General features: G+C 34.3%; 1 protein-coding gene across 2 annotated transcripts in view; it reads right to left on the bottom strand.

Annotated features, from left to right (window-relative positions):
- The window catches only part of ASCC3 (activating signal cointegrator 1 complex subunit 3), a 251,081-nt gene that overhangs the window by 35,012 nt on the left and 197,351 nt on the right, over window positions 1-18,718 (bottom strand). For both annotated transcript variants that reach the window (XM_053937188.1, XM_053937189.1), the window contains 4 exons: window positions 17,479-17,611; window positions 14,732-14,857; window positions 5,331-5,442; window positions 4,927-5,061 (listed from right to left, as the gene is read on the bottom strand). In XM_053937188.1, coding sequence (XP_053793163.1) covers window positions 4,927-5,061; window positions 5,331-5,442; window positions 14,732-14,857; window positions 17,479-17,611 — 506 coding nt within the window. The remainder of the gene's footprint in view (window positions 1-4,926; window positions 5,062-5,330; window positions 5,443-14,731; window positions 14,858-17,478; window positions 17,612-18,718) is intronic.

Here is an 18,718-nt window from a genome sequence, read left to right as displayed (position 1 = left end):
ATTGTAAAGAAAAGATTTAGTTGTAAGAGGTAACAGTTTTCTTCTGTTAAAAATATACAAAAATATTTCTTCTATTACTAAAGTATGAATAATGGCCGAGGCCACAGCACTGATGCTCATATTGTTGAATGTACCATAGATGTGAAATCAGACATGGAAGTTTTTTACAGGCTAGCATGTAATAAATTGCTTTCCATCTGACATAAATTTTACATTATAAAATCAATTATTGACACTGAAATGCCATATTCAAAAAGAATAACTTAATGATTATAGTTTTTCTGTGCTTTTATGCCTAGAAGAAAATCATAGTAGCACCTTTACTTTCTTCTAAATTAAAAGCAAATGTAATTTTACACTAACTGTAAACATTGACTGACTTAGGAAGAGTGATCTCATTTTTTTCTGAAATGACTAAAGAACAGAGACCTAGTTTTATATAATATCTTAAAAATTCCTAAAAGCAATGTTTCTGCCATGGCTTGCAGAGAAAATACTAAACAAAACAGATCACATTAGCTTCTTTTTTTGACAGTATTTTTGTAAGGCATTAATTCCTCCTTCCCTAGTGTTTAGCTGGAGACCTGTTGAAAAGATGGTTTATCACTGAGTCAAAAACCTTTGTGGCCCCTTCACGGGAGACCAAATCAGCAACAGAATCCCCATACAGAAATAAAATTATTTTAGACTGAGAGTGTAAATACTCACAAAGAATTGCATATTTCCCTGGTTGGAATAGAAATTGCCAACAATGATGAAGAGGAAATAAAGCTACAGGTTAATTGAGTTATCTAGGTTCTCATAGCACAAATACCTACCAGGTAATGAAAGACAGATAAGGCATTAATAACTCTACTCATTTGCTATCTATGTATCTTGAATGGAGAGTGCCTGTTTAATGAACTTCCTCCTTATACCTTCCAAGTCTGTGACTCCAACAATAACAGATTTTCTGCTGAGTTCTAAATTACTTAGTCTAATACAAGCCAGTGTCACCATATCTATTTTCAGAAAGATATATGCTCCCTTTTCTTAGAAAAAAACCCTCTTTCTTATTAACAGTTTACATGAAAGACAGCAGTAGGCACATAAAAACCAGCCAGTTCTCTTTTGTAGGCAGAATTAAAAAAAAAAAAAAAAGAAATCAGGGACAACATGGAGATAAAACAAGGGATGAAAGATTGGAATGATGTTCTCCCTTTCACTGTCTGGTATGACAAATTTTTTGCTCTGTAAATATTAACTGGATAACAAGACAAGTTAAAAATCACCAAAAATCATGAAACTAGTGGATCTAGGTGTCACAGCCCTGATGAATCAGAAAGACAGACTTTCTTTCCTCAAGGTACAACAAACTGCTATTTGATTTTAAAAACATTTGTGCAGAAAAAGACAAGAATTACCCTAAAGTATCTATAATTGTTTTTTTACCTAGACCTCTTCTTTAATCTCTGCACCTAGCTATCAAAATTAAAGGACACAGTCTTTAGGCACCTCAGGGAAATCCAGCCTGTCAGTAATAATTCATGAACACTTTCTCATCAATAATACTTAATGCAAGAAGCACCATAACTCAACAGTGATTAAGCTCATTTGGATTACTACTGTCTGAGCAGGGTTAGGAAAGGTTTAAAGAAAGCTCTATGGAAAAACATCAAACATTTTCTCTCAGAAAAAAGGTATCAGTCCATTAGCACAAGCCAGTGACAAAAATAACTGAATGTGAAGTTCCACCTGCTAACTGCAAACCCAAGACAGCTCAAACATCTCAGGTACAGATTTACCGAGAGGAGCGGGGAAACCACGAGGGGATTTTCGCCCACCTATCTGAATCACTTAGTACTGTCTATTTCCTGCATTACTGTTGGGTTGTTCCCATGTGCTATGCTCCTGTTCATGTTATGAAAACTCAACCCCTACACCAGAACAGGAAAAAAGAATTTGTTTGATCTTGTAAAATTCTGGCAGGTGATCAAAATGAAAAGGTAAAATAAAAACAGAGAAAAGAAAAGATACTGGAGAAGACTATGAATCATCTTCCACCAAGTGAAAACAAACCCATTACGTGATTTTTTTGAGAGATCCACCAACACTAGAAACTGGATGACTCACAACTACTTTTTCACGTGAGTGACAAAGATTCCTTGATCATTCACTGGTGATCAACCCTGAATTTTGAACACTTCCATCCAGCATGCAAAAATATCAATCAGAAACTCAAAATCCCTTAATAAAATCCTCAGATTTAACCCCCTTAATACAATCCTAAATTTCTGAACAAAATTTTGAACAAAATTCTTGAACAAAATTTTGCTTTTTTCCATTATTTGTTTTAAACAAACCTTGGCTAATCTCCAAGCTAATTATATATTTGGTATATATATCCCATTTGAAAAATCAAAATCAGGATTTACTTTCTTCAAATTGTTCATGTCTGCCTTCCTTATATACATCAGAAACTTGTAATTATCTAAAGGTTTGCAAGCTTAGTTAAAACTCCAACAAAGAACAAGTGTTACATCTATGAAATCCTGCAACTGCATGAGAAATGCTTGGATGGTTATTCTTAAAAAACACAAAATTTGAAACTTTAAAACAATCCAAAATTTGAAACTTTAAAACAGTGATCAGCAGAATAATCACAATTGTAATTATTTTTGTAATGGTAAAAGGGCTTTTTGTACTATAGCTACAGCTTTCAGTTTCAGCATCATTAAGAGATTCCTCAAATTACTTTTTAAACATCCTTTTCCCTCAGGATTTTCACTTATACCTAATTAGACTACTTACCCCATGCCATGTAATTCCCTATTGCCAAAACCACTAAATGCTTCAATAAGAAGGAGGAGGGCAACAGTGGAGTGAGGCAGATGTAATGTCATTGGTTAACAATAGAGGTGTGAAGCAACTGCTGTAATTATAAAACTCATTAATGCGCAGTGTTTAGGGGGGAAAAAATCCTTGGCAGTAACTGTTGAAATAGCATTTCTTTTCAACACTACAGCAGATTGAAAAAAACCTTCCATTTTGCACCTTCAACAAGACAGAATAGTAGTTCCACTAGTAATTATGAGAATCAACATCCACATAAAAAGTAAGCAGGAACTGTCAGCTCTAATGGCATCCAACACTTGTAAATCCTTTTCATCTTTAAAATTCATACATGTGGAGCATTTTGACCCCTAAGCAATTTTATTTTTAGTCTCATTCCTCTTGAGATTGTAAATGGGTAATTTACAAAACTTTATTATTGGGAAATGAAAAATTAAAAAAAATTAAAGCAAGATTAAAGAACTCAAGATTTTACAATCTCTACCCAACATTAGGGTCCTAAGTTTCATCTGCAATAGAAATATTTGCCAGTTACTTTTGCAATTCATGAATGCACACAGTTCAAATAGGCAAATTCAAACAGGCAGCACTATGTTCTTCTTCCATCATTCCTCTTCCATATCCTGCTCATCAGCTAAGGCAGTTCTGAAATGCCATATCTGCTAATATTCTCAAACTTTCCTTACTCAAATTTGTCAGAAAAAAAAATCCTGATATGTCTAGGCGCAGAAAATTTTCACTAGAGAGGAGATTTTAAAGAGACAGCAGCTGGACTAAAGCTCTCTTCTTGAATACTCAACATTGTATTAGTTAACTTCTGTTCACATGTGGGTATTTCTTCTTAAAATTTCAGTTATTTTACATACAGCATATCTAGGTATTGCAGATGATTACCATTTTGAATTCACCTGAATCCACTGAATTTCACTGAGTGTAATTGCAATGTTTTCTGCCAGCAGAACAACAGATACCGCAGGGTCAGTGATAGCAATTCCCTTATTTAGGCTGTCTAACAGTTTCCATTACAAAAGATTAATTTGGCCTGTATTTCTGACCTGTAACACTCTGAATGTTTGCAGCAGGTGCTTTAAATTTATCAGGAAGAGAAGTCTCTGTACTGGAAAAGTGGTTTTCCTAGTATCATAAAATGCTGATCAGGTTTTGTTGAGTTGCTAACTGTTGAATAGCACTATTATAACTTTTTGTATTTCTCCTCAGAGAAATTTTGGCAGCATGTCAAAACAATAATTAATACAAAAGTAAAATATATAAATACTGTAAGAGAGGACTTCAAATTTTTAAGATAACACTTAGAAATCAGAATATTATTGAATTTGGACTACTTGTATAATGTATTTAATATAACAGAGACTGTAATCATATAGGGGTAGAAATAAGTTTTCCTGGATAATACTCAGGCACTTCTTGTTTTGAAATATATTTGTACAAGTAGAATTACACCATTTTGAAAAAGGAAAATCTGTAGTTATAACTACATAAGTTGAAAAGGAAAACAGAGTAAACCTTGATTCTTTTATGTTGAGAATGTAATACTAACACAGTACGTCATACACAGTGTCTTTGGCCCTGCATTGCACTTCTCTGTTAAACAGCCTCTAGACTAACCGTGGGAGATGCTGGTACTGCAGATTATGACCTCAAGGTCTGGGAGGTGGCTGGGAAAAGGGAAAGCAGGCATTTTAGGAAAGAGGTGTTTCCTATATGTTTCCCCTACTCCTTAAAGCTGCTGTATCTGCCAGGACAAAGTGATGGTCCTGCTACAGATTTAGTGTAAGCAGTCATTCCTATGGCATTTTAGTAATATGCTCAACTTAGAAAAGACAAATATCAGATTTGTACAGATTCTGCACATTATAAAGGGACGTAAGAAGAGAAAGAAATATATAAAGTAATTTTGATGTACTGATAAGACGAAACACTTGAAACACCAAAAATGATTCAGGTATGTTTCTCAAAACAATAAAAAACTAAATTAGAGATCAGGGAGAAAGGCTTTTTATTTTGCGTGTTTTTTCAAATACTTGTTTTTAAGAGTAAAAAAAAAAAGTATTTTAAAGAAATATCAGCACTTACTGTCAGAATTAAGAGCAATTCTTCAATATTGTTTTCAGGTTTCAACTGATCCTTGAACATCCCAATAGTTGGATGCTTCAAATAGTAATAGGAGGCAATACGGCCGTAGGTCAGCGGCTCAATGCTGTGATTATCCTGTTTGAAGAAGAATCAAACACACAGAGTTCCCAAGTAGTTCAGTATAATGTGTTCCTACACAACTGTGAAACATGTTCAGACTACTTTTAAGAGAGAACACAAAAAACAATTTAGCATTATAATTTAGCCACAAGAGTTTTCAACCTAAGTCTAACAAAAAGCTCCGCACACACTCTACCATCTCCCATCAAGGAGTATGTATCTTGCTGTTCACAGCTTCTAGGAGTTTGTATCACTGAATCTTGTAAGGCACAGATTAGTCTTACCTCCCCAACTTCAATACAGTAGGAGCCTTCCAAATCAAACAGGGATTTCTCAACAAGGCTTGAGAGGTACTTATTCATAGTGTCATGGCTCACATCATCCAAGTTATAGTAACTAGATAAAATGAGAGCAGATGCATTACAAGAATATTTTTTACAGTCTGAACATTTTTAACAACAGTGTCTTCAAGGAAAACTTACAAGGTTTCTACAATATACACATGAAACAGCAAATAACCAAAAATCCTGAGCATTGCTCCATGAAACATTCCTCTACGGGAGACCAATGTAACTAGTTTGCCTTCTCATTGAACAACTAAATACATAAACAATTAAACACAGTCCTTTATAAAGATTAACAAGAAATCCATGATTCTTAAATGGTTTGTGGGAGTAACCAACATAAGGCAATCATGTACATATGAAAGATATGAATTTGTCCATCTATTAATTGAAAGATTGATACAAACAGAACTGGAGTGACTCTATTTTGTTAGTGGGAAAATTTTCTTGCTTTCAAAGATACACTTTCCTGATGAGTGTGAAAGTGAACAAGCAACCCTAACATAAGCAACAGTACTTTAACTTCAAGATGAGGGAAGAACACCCACCCAGGAGAGCAACTGTCCTTACATTCTGCAAGTCTGAAAGTAAAACGAGGCATATAGTGACATCTCCTGAAAAAATAAACTTATACCAATCCAAACATTGGTGTTTGTTGTTATATTCCTCTGACATTTTATTCTCAAAGTTAGAATTGCTAAAAACTGGCATAGGGTATTTGTTAATGTGGTTCCTTCACATGCTCACTGTCAGACAAAATGTTTAGGTAAACTATATCATCACAATGGCTTGGTTCTCTGTATGAAGGAAAAATGCTTATAAAGTGGGCCAAAATATATTTTCTTTTTATGTTAGCATATAAAAAAGATACAGTGACTGAAGTTTGCTCTCCTTAACTGTAGAGCTTGAGGTGTATTATAAGATTTTACTCGTATAAACCACATGATTTCACTGAGAACTTTTACTCCAGATAAAAATGCAGTAAGGACTTGTGTCCCTAGATTCAGCAAAGGCACCAGATCAGAAAGTAACAATTAAGTTCAATTAGTAATAAACAAAAACTGAGCATGCTTAGAAAGTTTTAAAATTTTGAATTTAACCAGACTAATTAAACCATGCAATTTCAAAGTATAATTAAAACAAACATAAAATCCAATGATTTACTGAATTGTTAAAAAGCAGAATAAAAAAGGTAGTCATTGCTCATTTAATTCTGTCAAATACTGCGGCAGAAATAGATTACTGAGATTGTTTAATGATGAAAGATGCTCCTTTGTTCTACCTGCCTTGCTTCACTAAAATTTATTACTATTATGATGTACTCAGCATTCCCACTTGAAATAACCCCACTGTAATCAAATGTGGGTTCTTTCAATGCTATTTTGTGCAGGTGAACAACAGGCTGCAAAAGAGCATTGCTGAGATTCATTTCAGCCAATTTTACAAAGTTACTGCTGCACCTGAGTTCGTTTTTTTGAACTCCTTTCACTGTCACTGGAAAGAAATGTGCACCTGCAGAATGCTATTCATCTGAAGTATTTTAAATCTCTACTCCAGGATGAGGTGAGACGTAATCATTGATTAAAAAAAGATTATTTTAGGCAACCAGTTCAGTTGTGGATGTTATATTTGGGTAGATGAATCCCATTCTCTGAGTTAAATTATGTATCATTTACTGTAATGCTGCTGTTTGCAAATTTCAAAAGATGGAATTAAATTTTATAAGCTACAAACGTCCTTACATAACTGCTTAATTTACATAATCTGATTTGCATAATTATTTTCTTAAACAAAGTTTTTATCATACATCTCTTTAAATAGTAGTAGCATAACCAAAAAAAAAGCCTGAATGCTAAATAGCAGCATTGTAATGTCCAGGTATTTTCCTCTTGCTATTAATTCTACAAATTATGGGATTAATTCTCTGAAGCTTTGAGTGTTCACTTATAACTAGGTAAAGGTGGAGTAAACCAGTACTATCATAAGAAAAAGTTTTAAAAAATGTGTTCTGATACCAGCCAGCTACATGAGACAACAACAAAGCATAGAGACATGGAAGTGGAGTATTCAACTCTGTGACATTTTATATGGGTTCATGCCGGTATGATCTCAGTTAAACACAATCCTTTATAAAGATTAACAAGAAATTTAAACTTACAACACACCTATTGTCCAAAACCAAACCAAACTACCCAGAAATATTTGTATTGACTTCAACGTTTTATGTAGTAGCCAGCCATATATTATCAGCCTCATGCGAAGAAAACTGATTTGTTAAAAAATAGTGGTTTTGATGCAACCTAAATTTCATGAGTGTCCTTTTAAATTAAGTGATATAGTGATAATACAAAATGGTCAAAATTTCTATCCACCCATTTTATTTGCCTGACATCACCAATCACATTTATTTTCTGGTTATTAGTAGGAATTACTTTGTCATATTTTGTTTACCTTCTGAAAATAATTGAGCAAATTAGCTAAATAAGTTGTTTAAGGAGGTGAAAAAAAATTTCTATTTTATACTCCTAAACCACTAATGATTCTTTATTAGTTCTCTCTAAATTGAATAGAATACTTCTGAAATGCTTATAATTAAGGCACTTTGTTGTCATGGTATTCAGACTTCCACCATATAATTTCAGCACCTTTATTTGCAGTAGCATAACATTCATGATGAATACTGATAAAATGAAAAAAAGGAACATGGGCAATACACTGAAATTCTTTTCTGAGAATGTAATTTAAGACACCAATTCAAACATATTTGTGTTCTTGTTCTCTGACTAATTTGCAATATTTCACTGCAGTTAGCTGAACTTATCATCATAAAGGAATTTATAATATCTTTTAAAATTTTTTTGTGAATTTTAAATTTGCTGCTTTGTAATTTGTGGTTAAAGGAGTGAATATGTAGCTGCCTAGTGGAAATAAAACAATGTAAAGAAAAATCTTAAATGGTTTGCAATCTTGAGTGAAGTGGCACCAGTATGTTTTAACTACTGTCTGTAATGAGGCAGATATAATTTTGAGCACACCCACAGGAGCTTCTTGGTCATTCAGCACATTTTCCCCTAATAAAAATCAAAGCCATTCATCTTGAAAGACTGTTAAAATCATTAGTAAAAACAGAGGTATCATGACATTAGATTTCAATGCTCAGGAATAAATGCAAGTTGAATTTTGTATGTTGGCATGTTCCAAGTATAAAAACTACATGATATGTGAGTTCCTCTATGAAGCAATATTGCCTAACTATTTAATTACAGATAAAGAATAAAAACAATGCAGTTTCATGCTCACTGCATTGAATCATCTAGTCATTAGTTCCCCTTTGCTATAAACAGACAGCCTACCTTTTTATCAGCACACCATTTCATTTATTTCACAGTGAAGCCCAGTTTCACAATAATTGACTTGTCAGAAGCTCTAATTTATGAGGCTGGGCTCTGTAAGCCTTCTCCTATATTGGACTCAACCTGCACACAAGCAGGGTTGAATATTTACAATGCTGTTAACAGGTGCTGAGTTGTTTAATGATTCTAATAGCCAGAAGCGTACTGAGAAAGCCAGCGGGATCACAATTACAGGCTGTTTGAACACAACAATTACTCGTCCCCTGAGAGGTGTGAAAGTCAAAGGCAGTTTTATCCTAACAGCATCTAGCACATGGGCTAGACAGGCTAACTTCCATTAGTAGTCCATAGGGAAAAAGCAGTAACAAACCCCTAGGTATCATAAAAATTTACAAAGTATGTAAAATTTAAACAATCAGAAGCTGAAGGAACTTTTTATTGTCTATTAAATAACATATTTTAAATCCCAAAACCTTGTAGAGCTTAGCAAGAACAACAAACTGTGAAACATGAACTTATTCTCTAATCTAAGGAAGTGTGGAATTTCATCAGCTGAGAGAGACAGAGAGACGCGCAGGAACATAAAATGTAGATGAAGTTACACAAAACATTTAGGATTTAATGTGAATGGTGGCTATCATTTCCTGTTTAGCTTATGTAAACCTGACCTGAGATCTCTCTGGGAAATTTTTCATCAGCCTTGAAATGGTCCTGCTATAACTGTCAATGCTGTGGAGTCATTTGTTACAGCACCATGTTTTTTATGTTCAGATTATACGGTGGTAATAGTGACACACATAATGAAAGTCGGTGACAAGAGTCAGCCAAAAAATATTAAAGAAGAAACTTGCTAGTCAGTAGGTCTTTTGAAACAAATGCACAAAACAGCAAATCCACAGCATACACTTGATAGCAAGAAAGTGTGCTTTCTGAGATTTTACAGTTCTGAAAGCAGAATTTTGTTATTAACAAGTATGGGGAAGCACAGATAGTAATTTTTTCTAGGTCCCTTTACTGCAGTCATAATTTATATTTACTTTCATCAGCTTCAGCAGCTGCCATCTTCAAATAGCACCATGGAAATGGTACAGAGTATATGGCACAACTGATGAATCTTCAGAGCCAGAGAGAGATATGACCTTAAGTACCAACTCACTTCTGTTGTTAAGGCATTACTGACTGACTCTGGAGTCTGTGACTGGCTTGCAAAAAGGCATTACAGAGTGCACAAATAATGTAATTACAGACAGTAATGCCACCCTGTACTTTACCTCTATCATGTTTTCCTATATATTTCCTATATGTTCTCTACATATTTGCGTATGCCAGGTAGGAGAAACAGACACATTGCTATCTTTAATCAGCTTTTAGCATTGTGATCATTTAAGAGGAACAACACCAAGTTCAATTTCTCTGACATCAGCAAAGTATTTACCCCCACATCAGTGCTTCTAATTATAACATTTGCAAGACAGTTTATCTCCCAAGATGCATTTATGAGAGATGAGAAGTCATAGCCAAACATAAATTTGCTCACATATTGATAAAATTTTTCTTCTTCCTATCATGTATTCCAACAGATAATTTTTACAGGTAAATCATATCCAAGAGTAGGAAGAAAATTATGTGAATTTTCTTTTTGGACGGAGAGATGTGGAGTCTTCAGCTTTGTATTCTCACCTAAGATTACAGCAGACTGGGAAGCAGGAGGCAGCTCAAATACTCAGCAGCCTGGGGCTTTCCCTGTCTGACAGACTCAGCAAATCTTTATTTGTCTGAATATTTGGTAAAACTATACTGTAAAACTGAACTACATTCCTGTACTTTTCACATCACTGCGACCCTAATAATTCCAAAGAACAAACTTTTGTTAATAATAAATTCATAATATTATCTATAGCTGTCATTTATTAAATATATATACACGCATATGTATCAGTACATACATATAGATGTCATTGTAAAAGTAAGAGTTCTTTGGCAAAGTCCTTTGTAAAATATCTGTTTACCAGTTGAAAATATGGTTATTAGTAATTACTGAAGTACAATATATTTGCATATTCTAGCTTCTGTTGGTTTAGCTACTGTCAAAATTTTCCATTTTATCTCTTAGCTAATTTAACTTCAGTAATCTCCCTTCTGACACACTTCCAAATTAACCCTAAAATTCTGAATAACTGTGATTATGTCACCAAAATACATAAGTATTTCATTTTGACGTCTATCATGATATTACCTGTCACCGTAATAGCAGAAAATATATTGGACCAGTATAATTTGTATTGATATGTTTAATTCATATGCTCAGCTAATTATAATGAAAAAGTAAAATTTAAAGTAAAACATAAACATATGATAAGGGCATCATCAGTCTGAGACTATAATTTCTGCTGTATTATTCATTCACTCAAAAAAACTTTGCAAAACTGGTATCAAGGGAAAAAAAATCCCTTAATAATAATTCTCAGAATGAAATAATAAAATATCTTTTTTCAGGTTTTCACAAGTAATTTACATAGAAACTGGTTTTGTAAGTGTGCACGTGTACACAGACGCACTCTCACATATAAATACATAAATAGCCACGCACATTATAATAGTGATGTGATGTGTGCTCTTAATTTATCTAAAAATTAACTCTCCAAATAAAAGCTGATTCTGCTTAACTTTACATATGTTGCAAATTTCTATTTCTCTTTTACTGCACATGTATCTGGAAAACATCATAACCTGATTTACAGAAAATGTTTCTCATAGACATTTCTCTTTTATCGAAAGTCGCAATTATAATCTTTTATAAGGGTAAAAGCAGGAAATACCCAAGGCATTTTGGCCAAGGAATGGAGATAGATGAGCCTGTCAAAGTAGCCCCTTGCAAAGACCAGGGCCCTTTGCTGATCTGTGTGATATGATCTTGCCTAAGTAAAGAACATAGTGACTACAGCTCTATGTGGAAAGGAGTACATGTTGTACTACTTGGCTGAAGTAGTACAGAAACTGTGAAAAGCTCTGCACTTAGGATTAATTGTTTTGAGGGAAGGGAAGAACAGGGAAGAAACTCTGGATATGGAGACTGAAACACTTTGACAAACATTTTATTTGGACCACCCCTGTCATTCACATGTCAGCTCCTGAACAGGATGAGTGTGACTAGTCGTGATGCATCTGAACAAAACTAGCACTCAGCTACCCTCCTTCCTGGAAGCAACAACTCCATTACACCTCTTATCTAGACAGTTAAAACCCATTCCATAGAGTTTGAAAGGCAGGGGTTTATCAAACAAGAAAATTAAAATGGTTTGATGAAAAGGAGTATTTTAACATGGAATGATTTTCCACATCATTAAAACAACTATCTTTAGAAGTTTAACAAATTATCTCAAGTTTGCCAGGAAAACTATCATGATGACTTCATGTTTAGAAGAAAGCTGGATCTTAGAGGAAAAAGATACTTGGATCTCTATCTCACAACAAATTTACCATTACTTCAATAGTACAAATTGCAGGCATTCAGTAAGGCATTTGATGGTACTGGATTGGAAAAGGATGATCCTACGTTTGTTTATGCAGCTTTAATATACAAGTAGCTAAAACTGGCAATAAATGAGAATATAAATCTTCTGCATATTATCTAAGCCCATAATTTTGGGGATTTACAGCATCACATGCAATGACTTTTATGCCAATGAATCCCAAGGCATTTTACTAATCATGCATATGGGAATTACTTATTCACCACTAAAGTACAATCACCTGCTGTCTGGAAAATAGTTCTTGTTTCACAGTGGAGAGAAAGTCAACAAAATTGCTTTGGGGCAGGACATGATAAAGAACACTTCTGTCAAGTGATAAGGAATGGGTATTGCATAACCATCTAGACTAAAAACCAGCAATTGTGCTCCTATTCTTTTGAAAAAAAAACACCAAACCCTAAAATCTTTAGATTATTAAGAGCCACAAATTTTTGTTTGATAATATCAAACATTTCATATGCTCTTTTATGGCACAGTAAACTCCATTACCATAATGCAACTTATTCAGAGTTATCTCAACAATCACCGATTTCTGTTTGTAAAACTCTTCAGTTTTCCTTGGATGTATCTCATTCACACTGACCATGCTGGAACTGCTTGCTTGGCTTTCAGGAGGTCTGAAAATACCACAGATAGTAAGTCCAGGAAAACTACTAAATAGTAACTTTGGATGAAACTTAATACTGCTATCATGTCAAAGAATGAAATGCATGCACATCCGTTACATTTGTGCTTGGCATCTAGAAATGATTTGACAAACTGTTTGACAGAGTAAATAATATCCTTAATTTTTCTCCCTGCATGACTAAACACAGAAGGAATGCTCAGTACCTGTGGGGATGAAGAGCTCTACTTGTCAGCTGTTCCAACCTGTGTGCTGAAGTTCCAATGCAAGACTCCAATTTCATTAGAAACTTCATTATTCATTCCTATCCTGCCATTATGGGCATGACTAGTCAAGATCTGCTCATCTTGGTTCTTGCTACAAAGACTCTACATCTCATTATGAAGTGCTTTTTTTTTTTATTCCCCCCGCCACCCCTAATTTTTTTCCCACCTCAGAATAGCAGAACTTTTGCTTTGAAGTTGAAATTGTGATAACTCCAGATTTAGGTGTCCATGACAATAAAGAAACTAGAGAGAAAAAATGACCAGCAGTCAGCATGCCAACCTCATACTCAAGTGGAAATCTTCTTTTATATTGGGAAGAGATTGCCTATTAAATCAAACAATATTTCTATATTCTACACTCACCTTTGGCCTATATGTTGTTTCTTAAAAAAAATTACCTACCACAAATACCATATGATCAAAGCTTACCAAACCAAATCAACTACGGCACTTTACCAAAGCAATTCAAGAGCAAGACATTTTAAAGTAACAGTACTTATTCTTTATATTAAAAGAGTATAAAGTCTAACATTTAAAAAAATCATCATTTAACTCTCAGAGGAGAAATACCCTCCCCATATCTGTATGCATTGTGTCCGTTATGAAGTGAGAAAATTGAAAATGCTTTCTTTAGTTTACAGTTCTAATGCTCTGCATTTTTTATTTCCCAAGAAGACTAGATGGAAATCCTGTTTGTTTTGTGGGAGATTCCCAGCATAGGACTAGATGCAGAATTAAAAACTAATAAACACTTGAAAAGAATTAAAGGAAATTGTTTTATCACCTGCAGGCTCCCAGCAGCACTTGCCCATAAAGTACCTGGCAGAAAATCTGGCCAAATGCTATGGACATTAACATGATTTCAGAAATACAACACGCTGGAGTACATCTAGAAATATTTAGTGATCTAAACGGTTAATTCTTTATTTGCCACATTATTTTAGTGGGTGAATGATCACATGACAGGTAACACACCATTTACCCAAAACAGCCTTGTGGCAAAGGCAGGCTATACTGGTGGAACAGCTCAGAATGATCTGCATACCAGCTGGAGCTAGGCAGGATGATAGCAATCACTGAAAGTATTGCACACATGGTTTCACCAGGGTACCCTAATGAAAGCAAACGTTATCACAGAGAAACAGCTGACAGTTATTCTCTCATATATTAGGAAAGTCCAAGTCTTAATAAATTTTCTAAAGAAAACTGAGCAGAACATATCAATGTGGTAGCTAAAAAAAAAGGTATTGCATTATAAATACAATATCCGAAGGAATGTGATAATCTGGAATTTTATTTTAGGGATGCTGATGTAGCCTTCTCAATAAGGTTATTTTATTGCTGCAACTAAATTGTAAAGTTATCTGCCAAAAATGCATTTATATTTAGAGTAAAATTTATAAAAAATATGTGCTCACGAGTTTTAATCCACATGTGGGCTAGCAATGCTCCTACACTGGAGGTTGTTAAGTTTTCTAGGTTCCAACAGCAGATGGATCACCTTTGGATCAACTCTAACCTGAAGTTACCTTGAGATTAAATGGCCTTTATATTGTATACTCACGTTGGGTTCATTATAAGTCGACGGAAGAAATAAGTCCAGGTGATATAATCCATTGCGTCCTGCTTAGATGTAATAGTTCCAGCAGCAATTTCAGCATTCAAGTGGTCAGCCAGCACCTCTAACAAGCTGAAGAACAGGAAACAAAAGGATTTAGCTGACTTTACAATCACAAAGACAGGTAATATATTTTGTAGAGTTGTCCATTAAAAGGTTTATTACTTTGAATCTGAAAATATTATATATTTATCTTCCAGTAAAAGGGAAGAGGGGAAGAAGGGGGAATGTAATTGCAAGGTCAGTCATCTTCTTTACATGATAGTGGAATGAAGCTCAAATTATTTTTTGATTGGACCAAGAATGCACAAGTTTAAATCATTCATGGAACATATTCAGATGGAGCTACTCAGTACTAACTTCTGAATATTGTATGTTGACCATATGATCATGCTGATTTAATCCAATAGAGAATCATATGGAAAGACAAACAGGAAATGAAACAGTGGCAATAGCTTAGCTAATACTTGACAAATACTTCAGGGCTATTAAAATTACATCAGAACTGCTTCCCCTGGATTTTGCCTCATCTTCATCCAACATTAAAAAAAAAACAAAAAAAAAATTAAGAGCAGCTACTTTTACCCAGAAAGATCTAAACTCAGAAACAGAATAAAAAAAGCAGCTTAAAATGATTCTTAAAAAATAAAATACTCAGTCATTAAACAGAACAAAGACCTCCATTAGGGTATCTAATGAGATCATGCCTGGCTAGAGTTCAATCAGAGAATAGCAAATATCCTTAAGGTTCAACCTAATTTTTCTTGTATTATATCCTTTTTCTTCTTCCAGTGTTCTTTTCCTGTTGCTAAAAGTAAAGAATAATCTGGCATGAGTAGCTGTTTTACTGCTCTGTACTGGTGACTGCATGCTTCTAAGGGTCAGAACTGCAGGCATTCTACACAGCTTGTCCAACAGAAGCTGGACAGATGATTCAATAGCTATTCCATGATAATGGAATTTTGGATTTTCTTTTGTTTCTAATGTGCTGTGTTTCAGGCCCATAATCAGGGAGAGCACAAGGACTGTTACGAGTTGAGTACTCAAGTCTTACAATTAATATGTAAACAATGGCTTTTAGAAAAAAGGTTAATTAAAAAACTGTGAAGCTTACTTTTACAAATCGGAAATACTACACAAAGCTGATAAATTTGCTCTTTGGTAAAACAGATGAGTAAGCATTCCAAAACTAAAACCCCCCCAAAAAATCCCAACTAGCATCTCTTTGAAGATATGAAATACTTGATCATGAAAGAGACCAAGACATACCTAAGTTACGTGGTTCACAACCTACAGAGAACTTAACAAGATTGTTATTAATATGTGACTCTTCAGCTGCAAATTTATCAAATATTCTTTTTTTATAATAAAAGATGGAATATATCAGAACTACAAAGTAAATATAAACACAAAAATGGAGCTACTAGCACAGAATGTTTATAGTCTTCCATGTTCATGTCTTCCAAACATGAACAAAGATGTGATTACTACTATTATATGGAAGATATGATTTCTTTCTTTTGAAACACCACTTCCCAAGGAATGGAGATATTTCTTAGTTTATGCTAATGCCACGCAGTTTGGATATATCATCAACATTTTAATCACACCACTCTTTTCATTTATTAGCTATAATTTTGAAGAAGTTCAACTCCTGGACTTTCGTGCTAAGTGCAATTTCTCTGTTAAAAAAAATGTGGTTTCCTAAGGAAATGAAGTGTATGTTTCCACATTCTTTGTTTGCAAAAGTTGCATGTCTGTCTGTGCACCACAGAAATTAACTTTCAAATACACCAGCCTGTTTCAACTACATTTCAAAGGTGTATTGCACTCTCAAACGCCAACAAGTTTCCTGAGCAGATAGAGGTCCCATTATCACTCATGTTGAGGGATAAAGTCTTCTTAGGAGAACAATACTGTGAATTCTTTGCCACTGAGAAAAGCTTTCAGTAATGCTCATGCTTTATTGGATGTCTGAGCATTGCTCCGTGAAACATTCCTCTACAGGAGACCAATGTAACTAGTTTGGCTTCTCATTGAACTAAATACATAAAAAATATCAAAATCTAGGCACAAATTACATTATGTTGGACAGCAAACTTTGCATCAGCTGGGTTCCAAGAGGCTACAAAAAGGTGCTGTTTCTACACTTCTCACAGAAATCTTGCAATTTTATAGGGAAAGATATGTTAAAACTGTATTAATAAGAAAGTTTACACCATGTTAACTTGAACTTTGAACTTTTTGAACTTTTGAGACTTTCAAGAATGTGATATCTATAATGACAAGAATACTCTAGGTAAAAAGTGCTAGAAACTCACCTTGTTTTTTTTTCCTATTAGTAACTTGTCACAGAATTTCAAAGAGGGTTCTGAGGATCATGGATAGTTGTCCTAAACACTGCCCTTGAAGAACAGCTTGTGCTTTCGCATGTCTGAGACAACACCCAGAAATGGAGAGGCACTTGTGGTATTATTTGGAAATGGACTGACGAGCTCAGCAGTGCTTCAAACCTCAAAGAAGAAAGGATTTTTCTACATAAAGATGGGCAATTTATTTTTTTAAATAGTCTTCCTCTTGACCCCACTATTTAGGACTTATCCAGCACAGGGGATTTTGTTTCCATTTCCTCTATCCCTCATTTATAGTACTGTTTATAGTTTGATCAGCTTTTCTGATTGCTTTATCTTTACCTTGATTCCACTGGGAAAGGTTCATAAAGGAATTTTTTGTAGAAGTCTTTCTTAATATCATGAACTAGAATGACAGCTTTTCCTTGGTCATCGAACTGTGGTCTGCCAGCACGCCCCATCATCTGAAGCACATCTGCCAGAGAGACAATAATGTATAAACCAAATATTTGTTTGGATGTATAAATAAATGTATTTATGTCAGTATAATGTACAATATAGGTTTTTTGCATTACTTTGGCCTTGTATGCCCTATTGGATTTGACACTTCTAAGTTTTTTTTCCATCTCAAATAAAGTTATGATGAACATCTTTCTGTCAGAAACAATCTTCTTGTACACTTAAATACCACCCATTGTGATAGAATCTAGGCTTATATCTAATATTAATTGCCTTTACTCTCCTTCCATTCCACATCCATCCCTCATTTTTTCACATCTAATTAAAGATGAACTCATGTAAGAGAACTCATGAAGGCTATAATGACAATTGTCTATAATTTCCTAATTTTCAAATACTTGACTTCACACTTACACAAGTTCCTCATGTAGGCTTTTCTGCTAGATACAATTTCCTAGGTTTTGAGTACTCTAGAGATAAAATAGTATAGGCAATTTCTAATTACTGACCACTATGACATTTACCACTTTAAAAAGTTATATTAGTTATTAGCACTGGAGTAGAGATGGCTTCATATTGTATGTTGTCCCTACATCACATCATAATACACAAATTTAAAAGCTGGTTCAGACACTCAACCTAATTAATGACTTCTAGAAACACTGAAAATACTAGCTTATGCAAAACATGCTCAACTTGCTACCTGCCCCCAAGGATAACCATGCTTATCATCTATTTGTTTGTCTTCTCTTCATTTGAGAAGTGCATAGGTTGTTTTGTGTCTCATTCACCAAGGCTCTGAATCCTTCTGGTACCTGCAACTCCTATTTAACTTAGAAGAAGCAATGGAAAGCAATAATAAGTTTTACATCTTTATTTTACAAGTTTTATTGTTTTGTGTATTCCATATGAGCTCTATCATACCTGCCCAGTATGTGGCTTGCAACACCTGGCATTTTGAAATTATTTATTCAAGTTAAGAATAAATAAGCTTTTGGCCCAAAGCTCTGTTGAGGAAGGAAAATCCAGAAAGTAAAGAATGGGATACATCAACTGACCATAACAGGAGAAACAGACAGCCCAATTGTGAGATTTTAGTAACACATTTTCACTTGTGTACTGA

The sequence above is a fragment of the Vidua chalybeata genome, chromosome 3 (genome assembly GCF_026979565.1).
Source record: "Vidua chalybeata isolate OUT-0048 chromosome 3, bVidCha1 merged haplotype, whole genome shotgun sequence".
NCBI classification, from domain to species: domain Eukaryota; kingdom Metazoa; phylum Chordata; class Aves; order Passeriformes; family Viduidae; genus Vidua; species Vidua chalybeata.
This window is presented reverse-complemented; position numbering and strand designations above follow the sequence as displayed.